Source organism: Jaculus jaculus, chromosome 18 (genome assembly GCF_020740685.1).
Source record: "Jaculus jaculus isolate mJacJac1 chromosome 18, mJacJac1.mat.Y.cur, whole genome shotgun sequence".
Lineage (NCBI taxonomy): Eukaryota > Metazoa > Chordata > Mammalia > Rodentia > Dipodidae > Jaculus > Jaculus jaculus.
The window spans coordinates 62,805,254-62,822,639 of NC_059119.1; the positions used below are offsets into that span (position 1 = coordinate 62,805,254).

The 17,386-nt window shown below is 46.1% G+C and overlaps 1 protein-coding gene across 2 annotated transcripts; it reads left to right on the plus strand.

Moving 5' to 3' along the window:
- The first annotated feature begins 150 nt into the window (after positions 1–150).
- On the plus strand, positions 151–17,153 carry Itgb1bp1 (integrin subunit beta 1 binding protein 1). 2 transcript variants are annotated; one of them, XM_004660062.2, is made up of 8 exons: positions 151–276; positions 5,488–5,586; positions 8,988–9,091; positions 10,396–10,474; positions 12,365–12,501; positions 15,487–15,579; positions 16,000–16,149; positions 16,897–17,153. In XM_004660062.2, exons 3-8 carry the CDS (start codon positions 9,020–9,022, stop codon positions 16,966–16,968), a joined length of 603 nt encoding a protein of 200 aa, XP_004660119.1. In that variant the 5' UTR covers positions 151–276; positions 5,488–5,586; positions 8,988–9,019; the 3' UTR covers positions 16,969–17,153. The 2 variants fall into 2 exon arrangements, with proteins under 2 accessions (XP_004660119.1, XP_044993030.1); XM_045137095.1 differs by lacking the exon at positions 151–276 and adding an exon at positions 3,912–3,931.
- The last annotated feature ends 233 nt before the right edge of the window (positions 17,154–17,386 follow it).

Sequence of the window (17,386 nt, forward strand, 5' to 3'; positions counted from 1 at the left end):
GCATTAAACTCCTCCCCTCAACTTCCGGTTGGAGACCCAGGCCGGGAGGTTCCTGAAGCGAGAGGACGCGCGGGTGCGTGGGCGGGGCCTTGCGGTCTGCGCCGGCGCATAGCCGCGAGGGGCGTGGCTTGGCGGGCGCGGCGGCGGAGCGCTGGAAAAGCCGGCGGTGGAGTCGGACGTGCGCCGGGCCGCGGGAACCGCGTTTGCAGCCTCCGGCTCGGCACTGGAGGCGCCCCCGCACTCCTCCGCCCCGGTATCGGTGCCCGCGGTGGTGAGGTGAGATGCTGGGCCTCGCTGCGCGCGGGCCGGGCTCGGGAACGTGGGCGGCGGCGGCCGTGGGCACGGATGGGTGGGGTCCAGGGGCGTCCCGCCCGGGCCCCCTAGATTCCGGGGCGCACGCCCGGGCCGCGGCGGCGCCGGGAGAGGGAGGGAGGGATGCTCCAGTGCTCGGCTGCGGGCGGCGGAGTCCCGAGTGCCCGGGCAGCTGGGGTGCGGGGGATGAAGCGGGGCTTGGAGGCGGCTGTCTGGGCCCTCGAGTTTAGCTTCGTGAGCTTAGGCGAGTCCCTGGATCTTGGCGGCTCCCGCTCGGGTATAAAAATGAGGCCAAGGGCTTAGCGGGTAAGGCGCTTGCCTGCCAAGCCTAAGGACCCAGGTTCGATTCTCCAGGTCCCACGTAAGCCAGCTGCACAAGGTGGCGCATGCGTCTGGAGTTCCTTTGCAGTGGCTGGAGGCCCTGGTGTGCCCATTCTCTCCCTACTTCTACCCCCCCCCTTTCTGTCTCTGTCTCTAATAAGTAAATAAAGTGAGGCCACGGAGTGATTGTCAGTTGGACGGTCCGCAGGCTCATCAATTGCAAACATGCCAAATAAACATTATCTTCCCCTCCTCCTAATTCTCTCCTAACAGGCAATTACAGTTTTGGTGGTAGAAGGCAGCAATCATCCATCCCTCTCTGTCCTTCAGACCCCCACATCCAATTAAGCACGGAGCTCCCAGATTGCACTGAAGAGTCTCTGTGAAGAGCCCTACCTTCTTGCTAGACTATTGGCATACACAACTGTTCCTTTCGCATCTGATGAAAGTGATGATCACCAACCTATAAAAATGATCACATACACAGTTTAGCTACAAATATTTAAGAAAGCCACAGACTTGGAGCTGGGGAAGCAGCTAAGTGGTTAAAGGTATTTGCTTGCAAGGCCTGCTGGGTGCCAGCCTGGGCTCAATTCCCCAGTGTCCACATAAAGCCAGATGCAGTGGCACATGTTGTTCACTGAGAATAACCCAGCCCCACTTTCATACCAGTTTGGTGAGAGAGGCTGTAGCCGATTTTAATGCTTTTGTCAAAAAGATAAAAAGTACCGGCTCAAGCTGTGGGTCTCTGAGAGTCCAACCTGGGAGGTCCAAAGAAAGCGTTCTAGAAGCGTCTCGGACTGGAGTCGTGAAAGGTAACCCCGTGATGTATAATTGGAAAGTCATTCTGTGTGAGGAAGCCTTCTCATTGCTGCCGAGATTCAGGGTCGCTTTGCATTCTGGAGATGAACTGTCGGCACAGTAGCTTACAGAAGAGGAGCTTGGGAGAGGAGCAGAGCATGGCTGCGCTGTCTTGTCCTGATGGATAGCTTTGACCGCAAGCTTCGGACTATAGGGAACGGGTGAAAGACGTCAAGCAGACTACCAGGCTAGATTTAAAGAAATCAGTGTAAACGTTTTTGCTCATGTGGGGCACAGTTAGAGTGGCAGAGACTTCTAGGACAAGACCACCTCATCCACCAAGTGTCTTATGTGGCTTTATGATTTTCTTCTTTTTAAAAGATGTTAGGGCTGGATAAATGGCTTAGTGATTAAGGCGCTTGCCTGCAAAGCCACAGGACCCAGGTTCAGTTTTCCCAGTACCCGTGTAAGCCATATGCACAAGGTAGCACATGCATCTGTAGTTTGTTTGCAGCAGCTAAAGACCCTGGTAGGCCCATTCTTTCCCCCCCCCCCTCTCTCTCTCTCTCTCTCTCTCTCTCTCTCTCTTTCTCTTTCTCTTACGCGCGCGCGTGCTCCCTCTCTCTCAAATGAAGTTTTTTAAAAAAACTATTAAAAGGAGAGCGGGCCGTGGTGGTGCACGTCTTTTGTCCCAGCACTCACTTGGGAGGCAGAGGTAGGAGGATCGCTGTGAGTTCGAGGCCACCCTGAGACTACATACTGAATTCCAGGTCAGCCTGGGCCAGAGTGAGACTACATTGAAAAAACAAGAAAAAAGGATTTAAACTTTATTATTTGCTGACGGAGGGAGGAGAACACAAGAGCATCAGGACCTCTTGTGGCTGCAAAAGAACTCCAGAGGCATGTGCCACTGCATCTGGGTTTATGTGGACACTGGGGAATTGAACCCAGGCTGGCACCCAGCAAGCTTTGCAAACAGATACCTTTAACCACTTAACTTTCCCCAGCTCCAAGTCTGTGGCTTTCTTAAATATTTGTAGCTAAACTGTGTATGTGATCATTTTTATAGGTTGGTGATCATCACTTTCATCAGATGCGAAAGGAACAGCTGTGTATGCCAATAGTCTAGCAAGAAGGTAGGGCTCTTCACAGAGACTCTTCAGTGCAATCTGGGAGCTCCGTGCTTAATTGGATGTGGGGGTCTGAAGGACAGAGAGGGATGGATGATTGCTGCCTTCTACCACCAAAAAAATAACTGCCTGTTAGGAGAGAAGGAGGAGGGGATCTGGAGGGGAAGATGATATGTTCAGTATTTGGCATGTTTGCACTTGATGGGCCTGCAGAATGTAACATCCAACTGACAGTCCGTCTCCTTGGCCTCATTTTTCTACATGAATAATTTAGAGGCAAGAGTAATTTACTTAAGAACTTGGATCAGAATAGTAGTAGATGACAAAGACTAATGAATGCTTTCTCCTGTGAGTGTCTGGATTGATGATGCAAAGCACATTAAGGCGTTACAAAGGCATTATTGGTTTTCAAATCTTTGTGTTCTAGGAATTGGTGGATATGCTTCAGGATTTTAGGAACAATTGAATCAGATTTTTTAAAAAAAATTATTTATTTGAGAGACAGAAAGAGGGAGAGAGAGAATGGGCGCATCAGGGCCTTCAGCCACTGCAAACGAACTCCAGACATATGCACCCCCTTGTGCATCTGGCTTATGTGGGTACTGGAGGATCAAACTAGGATCCTTTGGCTTTTGCAGGCAAACACCTTAACTTCTAAGTCATCTCTCCAGCCTTCTGAATCAGATTTTTAAAGTAATTAAAAAATATTTTGTGAGCTGAAGAGATAGCTCAGCAATTAAGCCACTTGCCTGCAAAGCCTAACGACCCACGTTTGATTCCCCTGTGTCCACTTAAAGCCAGATGCACGTGCCTGGGATTCATTTGCAGTGGCTGGAGGCCCTGGGATGCCCGTTATCTCTTTCTATCTGTCTCTCTCACACTCTCAAATAAATGCATAAGTAAATACTTATTTGTGAGCAGAGAGAGCGGAGGGAGAGAGAATGAATGAATATGGGTGCATCAGGTCTTCCTGCCATTGCGTACAGGCTTCAGACACGTGCACCACTTTATGCCTCGGGCTTTATGTGGGGAATTGAATCCAGGCCTGCAGGCTTTTCATCAAAGTGCCTTTAACCACCGAGCCATCTCCCCAGCCCTAAAGTAATTTGTTTTGTTTTTGAGATAGGGTCTTGCTCTAGCCTGGGCTGATCTGGAATTCACTATGGAATTCACAGGGTGGCCTTGAACTCACAGCAGTCTTCTCACCTCTGCCTCCCAAGTGCTAGATTTAAGGCATGCGCCACCTCGCCCAGCTAAGGTCATTTTAAAAATATATATTTTTTCTTTTTTAATGTGAAGAACAGATAAACTGGGTGCATCAGGGCCTCCAACTACTGAAAACAAACTCCAGACATATGTGCCACCTTGTGAGTACTGGGGAATTGAACCTGGGTCCTTAGGTTTCACAGGCAAACACCTTAACCGCTAAGCCATCTCTCCAGCCCAAAAGTTATATTTACATAGGTAGTTGACTCTCCACAACCATGGGTTTTGTATCCCTAGATTCAGTCAACCCCCGATTGATTTTGTTTGTTTGTTTGTTTTGTTTTTTTTGGTTTTTGAGGTAGGGTTTCACTCTAGCCCAGGCTGACCTAAAATTCACTATGTAGTCTCAGGGTGGCGTCGAACTCACGGTGATCCTCCTACCTCTGCTATAATTCCCCAAGCAACACATAACTACTGCTTCTAAGGGCTAAGGGTGTGACTCAGTGGTTATGTGCAAATACTATGCTGCTTTAACTATGGGACTTGAGATCAGAAGATTTTGTCCTTGTCCAGGTCCTGGTCCTGGAACCAATCCTCTGCAGAGATTGAAGGAGGTCTGTGCTGAAGTATGTTGTTCGCCAGTACCTCAGCTCTCCCAGGCCACTAACGTGGTGCTTTGTGCTGCTAGGCTGACCCAGTTTTGTGTAGACCTGGGAATAACGCTGCCCTGCCTTTCCCCCTTGCAGAAACTTCCGCACAGGTCGCCTTTTACCATCGCCCTCCTTATGCTCCTCTCTCATGCAGTTAGTCCCATACCCGGTGTCCAGCATAGTTTTTATTTTATTTATCTCTTTATTTTTTATGTTTTTTTTTTTTTTTTTTTGAGGTAGGGTCTCACTAGCCCAGGCTGACCTGAGATTCACTCTGTAGTCTCAGGGTGGCCTCGAACTCACAGCGATCCTCCTACCTCTGCCTCCCAAGTGCTGGGATGAAAGGCATGCGTCACCATGCCCGGCTGGTTTTTCTTTTTAAAGCAGAGATCTGATCATGTCCTTGACTCATTTTGAATAACCTCTGGAAAGTTCCTGTTACATTTAAACCAATTTGCTTTTAGTTTCCAGGCCTCTCTGGTGGCTCTTTCTCCTCCTCCTCCTGCACTAGCTATACTGGCCTTGTACGGTCCTTGCAACAGCATGTTCCCTGGGGGCCCTACTGATCACTAAAACTCGGCATGTTTCCTCTACAGCTTTTTAATCCTACCAGGCCTCAGTTTTGCCTCCCCAGAGGATCATCATCCATAAAAATATACACCTTCCTCTGATCACTTTTCCCCTCGTCCCTTCGTTTCCTTATAGGAATGATTGTTTCCTAATAGTGTTTTGTATTTTTCTTGGTTCATCCACTGTTACTAACACAGACTCCCTGAGGTCATGGGCTTTGTCTTTGCACTGATGTATTCATTCCCAGCACCCGTTAGAGCTCACTGACTAGTCAGGGCTGAGTGAATGGCAGATCTTCTTGATGCCCCACAGATGAGGGAAGTTATTTAGATGGAGGTTGGATGGTAAGGCTGACTAAAAAGCTTGGGCTCTGGCAGGTAGACATGATAAAGTGGCCCAGTGTGTGCACTGAGAGTGGGGTTTGCAAATATTAACAAACCTGGAGCTGGACCAGGGCCGTCCATCCACTGTCACACCTTAACTGGTTCTTTCACCAGGTGCTCTGTTTCTCTGGCAAGGACTGATCACATCCGAGCAAAAGGACACTGCTGGACAGACTGCTTGGTGCAGCGCCTTGAGACGCCCGCCTCTCCATTGTAAGTACTTGTTCCCTCTGTAGAGACCAGGTTTGATGATGATGATGTTTGGTTTTTTGAGGTAGGGCTTTGGTGTGGCCCAGGCTGACCTGCAATTCACTATGTAGTCTCAGGCTGGTCTCAAACTCATCTGTCTTCCTCCTACCTCTGCCTCCCAAGACTAGGGATTAACAACATATGCCACCATGCCTGGCTTTGTAGAGAACAATTTTTGATTAAAAAAAAATGTATTAGGTTTTCTTATTTTATAAACTGCAGACTGCACCCATCTTCTTTAAGCCCTTTGAGAAGGAGGCTTAGAGCAGAGGCTATGGCATATGTTAAGCCCTTTAAGACAGCTGTGGGGCAAAGCAATAGTTCACAGCTGCTGTGAAGATGCACTGAGTGACTGTTGGGAAGTTCTGTGAATGGCAACATCCTGCAGGTTAGTCAATTTTCTAAGACTAATATATGTGCTCCCATGAGTTGGGCATAACTGTCTTAAGTTTCTGAGGCTTTATTTATTGTTTTTTCTTTTATTCTTTTTTTAGTGGGCATGCCAGGGCTCCAGCCATTGCAAACAAACTCCAGACACATGTGCCACCTGTGCATCTGGCTTATGTGGGTCTCGGGGATTTGAACCTGAGTCATTTGGCTTTGCAGGAAAGTGCTTAAACTGCTAAGCCATCTCTCCAGCCCTGAGATATTAATTTCTAATGATAACATTTAATAAGACACCGAGGCTAAAGTCATTGCCTTACCTGGCCATAGTGGAACAGGGAAGGTGAGAAGCTAGCATACTTTTTATGTGAGGTTTTATTAGATTTCAAAATAAAGAAAAGAATATATTTAGCTGGGCCATAATACCAGCACTGATGAGTTTGAGGAAGGAGGATCTCAAGTGTGCAGTTAGCTTTGGACTATGTATCAGGATTCTACCTCAGGGGCATTAAAAAACAAAAAGAATGGGGCATGATTGGTCTTGCCTGCATTTGAGAAGTGGAGGTTGGAAGATCAGGAGTTCAGTATCCTCCTGGACTACATATTGAATTTGAGGCCTGCTTGGGCTACATGTGACCTTAATTCAAAACACCAAAAAGCAAAAACAGAAAGTACCTTCTACTTTTTTTTTTTTGTATTCATTTATTTATCTATTTATTTGTGAGAGACAGAGAAGCAGATGGAGAGAGGGAGGGAGAAAGAATGGGTGTGCCAAGGCCACCAGCCACTGCAATGAATTCCAGACACATGTGCCACCTTGTGTATCTGGCTTATATGGGTCCTGGAGAATTGAACCTGGGTCCTTTGGCTTTACAGACAAGCACCTTACCCACCAAACCATCCATCCAGCCTACTCTTAACCCTACCTAGTACAGAAGATGCCAAGTGCCTGAGATAGTAGTTGAATCTCAGGATCTTGTTTGGTCAACTAATGTATCAGGGTTTCTGTAAAATCTTGAATCAAGGCTTGAAGATGTAGCCTAGTGGTACAGCAATTGCCTAGCATGTACATAGCCTTAGATTCAATCCTCATTACCCCCCCCACGTCATATTCTTGAATTATCAGAACAGAAGACATTTGACATTTTTAAAGATTCTTGTTACCATATGTTAATTATGCATGATAATAATGCGTATTATTTTCATCATGCCCCCACTACCTTCTCTTCTCCTCACCACTCCGTTCACCCCCTTCCTTTTCCTGACTAGTCCTACTTTCATATCCTGTGTTTACTTTGTGGCCCAGTGAGTTTAACTGGGGTTGCTTACGGGAGTATGGCTGAGAGGTTATTTACAGGAGCCATGGACACTTGAATTAAAAAAATTTATATTTTATTATTTTTTTAAAATTTTTATTAGCATTTTCCATGATTATAAAAAAAATCCCATGTTAATTCCCTCCCCCCCCCACTTTCTCCTTTGAAATTCCATTCTCCATCATATTACCTCCCCATCACAATCATTGTACTTACATATTATATTTTATTATTTATTTACTTAGAGAGAATGGATCTGTGTGCAGGGCCTCCAGCCACTGCAAACACACTCCAGATGTATGTGCCACCGTGTACATCTGGCTTACGTGCGTTCTGGGAAATTGAACCATGGTCCTTTAACTTTGCAGGCAAACACTTAACTCATCTGTCCAGCCCTGAATTTCTTTTGATATTTCATTTTAGTTTTTTAAAAATATGTTTACTGCCAGGTGTGGTGATACATGCCTTTAATCCCAGCACTTGGGAGGCAGAGGTAGGAGGAGGATTGCTGTGAGTTCGAGGCCACCCTAAGACTACATAGTTAATTCCAGGTCAGCCTGGGCCACAGTGAGACCCTACCTCGAAAAACAAAACAAAACAAAAGTTTATTTATTAAAGAGAGAGAAAATGGTTGCACCAGGGCCTCTAGCCACTATAAATGAATTCCAGAAAAATAGGCCACCATGTGCATCTGGCTTATGTGGGTACTGGGGAATCAAACCTGTATGCTTAGGCTTTATATGGAAGTGTCTTAACTGCTAAGCCATCTCTCCAGCCCTATTTTATTTTATTTATTTTTTATGTATTTCTTTATTTGACAGAAAAAGAGGGAGAGAGAGAGAGAAAATGAATGAGTGGGCATGCCAGGGCCTTCAGCTACTGCAAACGAACTCCAGACATGTGCACCTCCTTGTGCATCTGGCTAATGTGGGTCCTGAGGAACCGAATCTGGGTCCTTTGGCTTTATAGGTGAACACCTTAACCACTAAGCAATCCCTCCAGCCCTCCTATTTTATTTATTTATTAGAGAGAGAACAGGTGTGCCAGGTTCGATTCTCCAGGTCCCATGTAAGCCAAATGTACATGGTGGGACATGCGTCTAAAGTTCCTTTGCAGTGGTTAGAGGTCCTGGCACACCCATTCCTTCTCTCTCTCTCTCTCTCTCTCTCTCTGTCTCTAATAAATAAATAAGTAATTTTAAAAAAAACTTTAAAAAAAAAAGGCTGGAGAGATGGCTTAGTGGTTAAGCACTTGCCTGTGAAGCCTAAGGACCCCAGATCAAGGCTCGATTCTCCAGGACCCATATTAGCCAGATGCATAAGGGGCGCACGTGTCTGGAGTTCATTTGCAGTGGCTGGAGGCCCAGGCGTGCCCATTCTCTCCCTCCCTCTCTCTCTCTTTCTCTCCCCCCCTTTCTCTCTGTCTGTTGCTCTCAAGTAAATAAAAATAAAACATAAAAATTTTTAAAAAGAGGGCTGAGGATGCGGCTCAGTGGGCAGAGTGCCTGGTTCGCACACATTCCGTCCCTGGCACCACATGAGACGTGTCCAAGGGAAGTAGAAAGAATGCGCCCCCAGAAGCAGAAGGCGCTTTATTCCTGCTCTGCTATTAATGGGATCCAGTGTTGCTTTTGGATGTCACTAGATCCCACTCTTGCTTCTTCAGGGTATCTTCTCTGGCTGAAACTATGGTGAAAAATGTTTCGGAAAGGCAAGAAGCGACACAGCAGTAGCAGTTCCCAGAGCAGTGAGATCAGCACAAAGAGCAAGGTATGCGAAGGGGCCTCGGGACAGAACCGTCAGGCACGGAGAACTGTGCCGCTGCTAAGGGCGCTGCCCCAGAGGCCTCGTTCTTAACACTGCTTTCGCAGTAGACATGCAGTTTGTGCCTGCTTCACTGTGCCTTGGAAATTTTCCGAAATCCTTAAATCTAGATGGGACGTGAGCTGTGAGCAGTCGTTGATGCACACACTGAATAACTTTTTAGACATAAGGTTGGGGAGACCTGCTGACGTGAGTTTGAATCCTCCACACCTTTGTAAAAGCCCCATGCGAAGTGGCGCCTGGCTCTGCGATCCTGTCACACCGTGGCAGTGGGACGTGGAGTTGGAACAATCTCAGAGACCCTTGACCACCCAGTGTGGCCTGGCCTTTCTGGTAGCAGATACCAAGAGAGGCTCAAACAAGGTGGAAGGAGACTAGCACCGAGGTCGGCCTCTGACCCCCACATGAGCACTGTGACTTGAGCACACAAACATGCACAAGCAATTTTTTTCTCTTTTTCAAGGTAGGGTCTCGCTCTGCCCCACGCTGACCTGGAATTCACTATGTAGTCTCAGGGTGGCCTTGAACTCATGGCGGTCCTCCTATCTCTGCCTCCCGAGTGCTGGGATTAAAGGCGTGTGCACCATGCCTATTTCATTTTTTAAAAAAATTATTTGCAAGGAAACAGAGAGAATGAGAATGGGCGTGCCAGGGCCTCTAGCCACTACAAATGAACTGCAGATGCATGTGCTACTTTGTGCATCTGGCTCTACATGGTACTGAGGATTTGAACCTGGATTGTCAGGCTTTGCAGGCAAGCTCCTTAACCACTAAGCCGTCTTTCCAACCACACGATTTTATTTATTACTTATTTATTTGAGAGAGAGAAATAGAATGGACACACCAGGGCCTCTAGCCACTGCAAAGAAACTCCAGATGCATGGGCCCACTTGTGCACCTGGCTTATGTGGGTCATGGGATCAAACCATGGTCCTTTGGCATCACAGGCAAACATTTTAACCACTAAGCCATCTCTCCAGCCCAAGATTTTTGTTTTTCTGAAGGCTCTTAAGTACAAGGTATTGAGTGGGGAAGTAAACTAATGGTTTAATCTTAGTCCGAGGTATGTAGTGTTGCATGGTCAGAAGAAAAGTTAAGTTATTGTTGAAGTTTGTAATAAAATAAAATGTTGTTCTGCCTGAATAATTGACCAGATTTTGTGTGTCAGCTCAATTTAGTAAGCAAGTTGTATGTATTTATGAGCAAGTATCAGATGAGGTGCCTTATTGTATGTATATTTTTTTTCTCAGTCTGTGGATTCTAGCCTTGGGGGTCTTTCCAGGTCCAGCACTGTCGCCAGTCTTGATACAGACTCCACCAAAAGCTCAGGTATGTGGAAGGGCTAGATCACTCAGACTCAGCTCAGGTACGTGGAAACACTTGATCACTCAGAGACTCAGCTCAGGTACCTGGAAGGATATGATCACTCAAGAAACTCAGCTCAGGTACATGGAAGGACTTGATCACTCAGAGACTGAGCTTAGGTACCTGGAAGGACAGGATCACTCAGAGACTCGGCTCAGGTATGTGGAAGGACTTGATCACTCAGAGACTCAGCTCAGGTAGGTGGAAGGACTGGATCACTCAGTGACTCAGTTCCCGTATATGGAAGGACTTGATCACTCAGTGACTCAGTTCCCGTATATGGAAGGACTTGATCACTCAGAGACTCAGCTCAGGTATGTGGAAGGACTAGATCACTCAGACTCAGCTCAGGTATGTGGAAGGACTGGATCACTCAGACACTCAGCTCAGGTATCTGGAAGGACTTGATCACTGAGAGACTCAGCTCAGGTACATGAAAGGACTTGATCACTCAGAGATTCAGCTCAGGTATGTGGAAGGACTGGATCACTCAGAGACTCAGCTCAGGTACCTGGAAGGACTTGATCTCTCAGAGACTGAGCTCAGGTACCTGGAAGGACTTGATCTCTCAGAGACTCAGATCAGGTACCTGGAAGGACTTGATCACTCAGAGAATTAGCTCAGGTATGTGGAAACACTTGATCACTCAGAGACTAAGCTCAGGTACCTGGAAGGACTGAATCACCCAGAGACTCAGCTCAGGTACATGGAAGGACTTGATCACTCAGAGACTCAGCTCAGGTACCTGGAAGGACTTGATCACTCAGAGACTCAGCTCAGGTACCTGGAAGGACTGGATCACTCAGAGACTCGGCTCAGGTACCTGGAAGGACTTGATCACTCAGAGACTCAGCTCAGGTATGTAGAACAGGATCACTCAGAGACTCAGCTCAGGTATATGGAAGGACTGGATCACTCAGAGACTCAGCTCTGGTATATGGAAGGACTTGATCACTCAGAGATTCAGTTCAGGTACGTGGAAGGACTGGATCACTCAGAGACTCAGCTCAGGTACATGGAAGGACTGGATCACTCAGAGATTCAGCTCAGGTATGTGGAAGGACTGGATCACTCAGATACTCAGCTCAGGTTCCTGGAAGGACTGGATCACTCAGGTACTTAGCTGAGGTACCTGGAAGGACTTGATCTCTCAGAGACTGAGCTTTCAGTGATGCTAATTGTTTTGAGGCACAACTAGTTCTCATATACTTGGTTTTTCTTTTCTGCATTTGACAAATTTAGAAATGCACTGAAATTGGTTGGGACATGGATGTAAGATACAGTGTGTTTGAATGTTGAAGATACTGAGACATACTGTACTTTGTAGATCCTAAAGCAAGTGTTAGAAAATGTGATAGAAATTTAGAAGTTTCAGAATAGCTTTTTAAAGAACTCACAGTGATCCTCCTACTCTGCCTTCCGTGTGCTGGGGTTACAGGTGTGTGCCACCATGCCCAGCTAAAAGTTCCATCTTTCTGATTAAACAAGAGGAAGAATAGGCTTCCTGAATTGGGAGAAAATGTCAACAGAGTGGAGAGAGAGAGGACACCACAATAATAAATATCATTATGCATTATAGAGATACCAATCATCTCATTGACCTAGTGAAGTTGTCAGTATTAATTTATCCTGCTATTGAGACTTTTATACATTTGATAAATTGTGAATCACTAAGGAAAAAGGTTAATGAAATTTTAAGTCCTTCCTCATAACATCAAGAAATTTTGCATTAAAAAAACCTTAAAGTTTATATTCTGATAACAGAGTCTAGTTTTTTATTTAGAAAAGGTTAGGAAGATCCTGTAAAGCAGGTATTTCTTTTGAAGTCTATTACAATTTTTCTTTTGTCTTTAGGACAAAGCAACAATAATTTAGATACCTGTGCAGAGTTCCGAATAAAGTATGTTGGTGCCATTGAGAAACTGAAACTGTCTGAGGGAAAAAGTCTTGAAGGACCACTAGACCTGATAAATTATATAGATGTTGCCCAGGTAAGAAAAAATTTATGTGAAGACGCTGGCTCTGGTCCTAAACTCATGGAATGCGAGGAAGGCATTGTCCCTTGGGTCCACTGCAGTTGTCTTGTAAAACCTGATTTTCATCTGAGACAGCATTGTGACCTAGGCACGTCCAGCCTGCCTGCGGTCTGCATGTGGCAAAAGATCACTGTGAATGTGGCCCAATGCCACGTCGTAAACTTACTTACATATGATGGTTTTTTGGCTAGCTTGTGTGTGAATGACAACAAAGTGTTGTAATGTCAAAAGGTGGGACATGCCAGAATGCTGTCCTGAGATAGAGACAGCTTTTTCCCTTACATACAGAGCTGTGCTTTGTGGGATGACTGGTGTTCTTGCTTAATTGAAGAACAGGTTTTTTTGGTTTTTGGAGGTAGGGTTTCACTCTAGCCCAGGCTGACCTGGAATTAATTCACTATGGAGTCTCAGGGTGGCCTCAAACTCACAGCGATCCTCCTACCTCTACCTTCCAAGTGCTGGGATGAAAGGCGTGTGCCACCACGCCCGGCAAGAACAGATCTTTAAAAACTTATTTAATTTATTTATTTGAGAGAGGGAGGGAAAGAGGTAGAGAGAGAGACAGAGAGAGAGAGAATGAGCACACCAGGGCCTCCAGCCACTGCAAACGAACTCCAGACCTGTGCACCACCTTGTGCATCTGGCTTACGTGGGTCCTGGGTAATCAAACCGAGGTCCTTTGGCTTTGCAGGCAAGTTCTCTAATCACTAAGCCATCTCTCCAGCCCTGAAGAACAGATTTGTACTGACTGCATATATCGCACAGATTTTTCTTTAGAACAATCTAACCAAACTTGACTGTAGCTCCCTCAACTCATGTCATCTATTTAAAGACTAGCTTATGCTGGTATAGACTTAAGCATTCACTGGGTCAGGAAAATAAAAAATCATGCAGGATCATTAAGAATGAAAACGTAGATAAAGCAGCATAGTGTATAAAATAGAATTGTAAATTTACCTGAGGTGGAAGTGGGTAAAAAGAAAAGAAAGGAAAAGCCATACATTTTGGTTTGTTTCTGCGTGTGTGTGTGTGTGTCCGTGTGCAGATGTGAGAACCCCGTGTGCACACACGGAGAGGCGAGAGGAAGATGTTGGTACTCCGTTATTATTACTCTTCTCCCTTGTTGCCCTGAGACAGAACCTCTCACTGAACCCATAGCTCCCCGCTTTTCAGTTAGTCTGGCTAACCAGGGAGCCTCAGCTATTTTCCTGTCTCTACTGCCCTCAGTGCTAGGGTTACAGGCATGTGTGGTCACACCTGACTTTACAAACAAACAAGAAAACTTTGAGAGAGGCACATAGATGAGAAAGAGAGAGAGAATGGGTGCACCAGGGCCTTCAGCCACTGAAAATGCCCCCTTGTGCATCTGCCCTACGTGGATCCTGGGGAACTGAACCTGGGTCCTTTGGCTTTGCAGGCAAGAGCCTTAACCGCAAAGATATCCCTCCAGCTCACACCTGACTTTTTACGTGGGTGCTGGGGATCAAACTCAGGTCATTTTAGTGCAGCAAGCTCTTTTACCTGCCAAGCCTCCTCCCCAGCCTATGGTATGATCTCTAAGTCATGTAGAATGAGAATATTAATTATGATTCATATCCTGTGTGGATCTAATTTGCCATTCAACAGGACTCTTGGTAATGTCTGGATTAATGCAATTAGTTATCACAGCTCTTAGTTGGAAATAGTCATTCTGACAGTGTGACAGTGAATCTAAGTATTGCATGGAAAGATGCTCAAAGTTAGGACCAGCTTCATTCCTGTGAGGATGGCTAAATTGCTCGGATCACTGCAGAGTTTTTGCTGTTGTTAAATTGCCAATTTTGAGCTGGGCATGGTGGTGGCTCATGCCTATCTTATCACTTTTTGGGAAGTCAAGGTAGGAGCATTGCTGTGAGTTCGAGGTTAGCCTAGGTTAGAGTGAGACCCTGTCTCAAAAAAAAATTGTCATTATTGGCAATATATTGTATTAATCTTATGCATTTTTGATTCTTAGAATTGTGAGAAATTTGGCAGGCTACTATAACACTGGGAAGGCCAAGAGCTGAGGTATTTAAATATGGATGATTTACCATGTAATTTCACCATTTCACAGAAACATTTACAACACAGAACACCTACTGAGTGCCAGTAATATCTTTCTGTTTTTAGATATTTTATTTTTATTTATTTATTTGAGAGATACAGAAATAGACACAGAGAGACAATGAGAATGGGTTCACCATGGCCTCCAGGCACTGCAAATGAACTTCTGATGCATGCACCACCTTGTGCATCTGGCTTACGTGGGTCCTGGGGAAGTGAACCTGGGTCCTTTGGCTTTGCAGACAAGCATCTTAACTGCTAAGCCATCCCTCCAGCCCTAATAATCTTTCTTCAGAGATGACAAAATGGGCAGCATTCTGACTTAGATGAAACTAGTTCATCTCCTAGGACACTATCTGGTATCAAGGTGGGTTCACGGTTAGACTGATTCCTAAACAACTCAGAATGCTGGCTGACTGCGCGCGCACACACACGCATGTGCATTGGGTTAATATCAACTGCTTCTTGCCTTGAGTTCCAAGTTGTGGTGATTACTGAGTAGGATAGAAAGTGACTCCTGTGATAAAGCTTCATGATTGTTCTGTGGCCAAATACTAGTATGAGCCTGAAGTATTTTAAAATCTAAATAAAGACTGTATCATCTTTCTAGTGTAAATATTTTAACTCCCCAGACTCTCTGGCAGGGATCTTACTTTGGAATTAAGAGTACACCAAGGTGGAACAATGCCCAAGAAGTGAGTTGGTCTGAATTTTGGGGAGAATTGTTTCTTTTGCCTTTTGGAGACTGGGCTAATGTGTACTCCATTTTCTCTAGAGGATTTGAGACTGTGATGACCAGATGCTAAAACTGACAGCATAATTTTAATGTTTATCATGTAATTTATTTTCACTTTACAGCAAGATGGGAAGTTGCCTTTTGTTCCCCTGGAGGAAGAATTTATTATGGGAGTTTCCAAGTATGGCATAAAAGTCTCCACATCAGCTCAGTATGTAAGTGAGAACACACTGGGGAAGTGAGCAATCCCGGCTCATGTCACCTGTAGTGAGGTTTCTAGTGTGCAGAGCTGTTGCCTGGGTGCTGGTCTGAAAGGTGGCCAATTTCTTAACGGTGTGTACATCTAGCCCCTGCCTCTCTTTAGGGTCCCAGTACATTTTCAGCTAGGAACCCCATGCCATTTTAAAATAGCTATTGGTGTAGAAGCCAGGCATAGAGACAAGGACAGTTTAAATCCCCTTGATCCTGCCTTTCTGGGGGATTAAACAGTAAAGATGAACCCGAATTAGACATGCCATTGTCCCTTGTGATGAGAAAGTATAACATTTCTTTCTCCCAGACCCTTGGATATGCTGCATGAAGGCTAGCATTCTGCATGGGAAAATAGCTTTCTGAAGGTCTTCTGGTTTCTACAGGACGTTTTGCACAGGCATGCCCTGTATTTAATCATCCGCATGGTGTGTTATGACGACGGCCTGGGCGCTGGTAAAAGCTTGCTGGCTCTGAAGACCACAGATGCGAGCAACGAAGAGTTCAGCCTGTGGGTTTACCAGTGTAACAGCCTGGTGAGATCTCGAGAGTGGTTGGTTCTTTGGCCACCAGGTGAAGTGGCAAAAGGGCACCCCCACCTTTTCATCAAAGGCTGAGCAAATGATCTCCCTTGCATACCTAATGGCCACCCTCAGCAAGGGCCAACACAGGAGGCGCTGGGGCAGAAGCCACTCAGACCACCTTTGAACTGTTTGCTAGGTCCGGAAGAGGCACTCTTAGACATTTCGGGTAACTTTTAAGCAAATGTAGATAGCCACACACTGCTGGGATGAACTTCCAGACAGGGCACTGTTTCGGGAGGGAGGGATTTATTGCAGCAGGGAAGTTCCATCATGGCAGAAGCTGGCCCGCTTCTCGGTGGCCACGCACAGAGAAGCCACAAGCAGTGCCAGCACAAGCGGCACACTTGGGACTCCAGCAGAGTTCAGGGACTCTGCGTCTTTAGACTGGAATTCCAAACCCACCCACTGCGACACCTCCTCCAGCCAGGTAGCTGGAGATCTGCAGTACAAACTGTTAACATCCTGACCGTACTGGGGGCCATCCATTCAAGTGCCACGGCAAACGAGGAAAGTCATGGCCTCGGTGGCCAGGGGCCCCTTTCACTTGGGTCTTGGCACCCGTCTTTCCTGTGTCCACCTCTGTGGCATTTGTAGGCTGGGCATGTGCTAACGGGGGGGGGGGGGGGTGCGCGCACTGTGAGGGTCAGACACAGGTCCAGGAGAGGCATGCCCCAGCTCTGACTGTCTTTTCACATGTAGGAACAAGCCCAAGCAATCTGCAAAGTCTTATCCACGGCGTTTGACTCCGTACTGACCTCTGAGAAGTCCTAACTCTGCAGTCAAGTGTGAGCCAGCCGCACATCTGGGTCCAGCTGTTTTCGTCGTCATTCTGCTTGCAGTCCAGGGCTTTGAGCTGTTTTGGAAATAAGTAATTTCCTGATCCAGTATTCTGAAGAAAGTGCAATGTATAAAATAGTGATCTTTTTACTATTAAAATGTGTCATATTAACAAGTAATTTTCAGAGAAGAAACCTTGATTGTCACTTTAACATACAAACAAGCATAATACTGAAGGGTAGTAGAAATCTCGTTTGAGTGGTGACATTGAGATTAAGGACATCTCTGTGTGGCTTGCCAGTGGCACAGGAGGGACTCGGAACGTGAAGCAGGCAGAGGTTTGGGCTACGGACCTCCACTCACACTAATTTGGATGGTTAACAGTGTCAAAAAGTACTTTTAAAAATTTGTG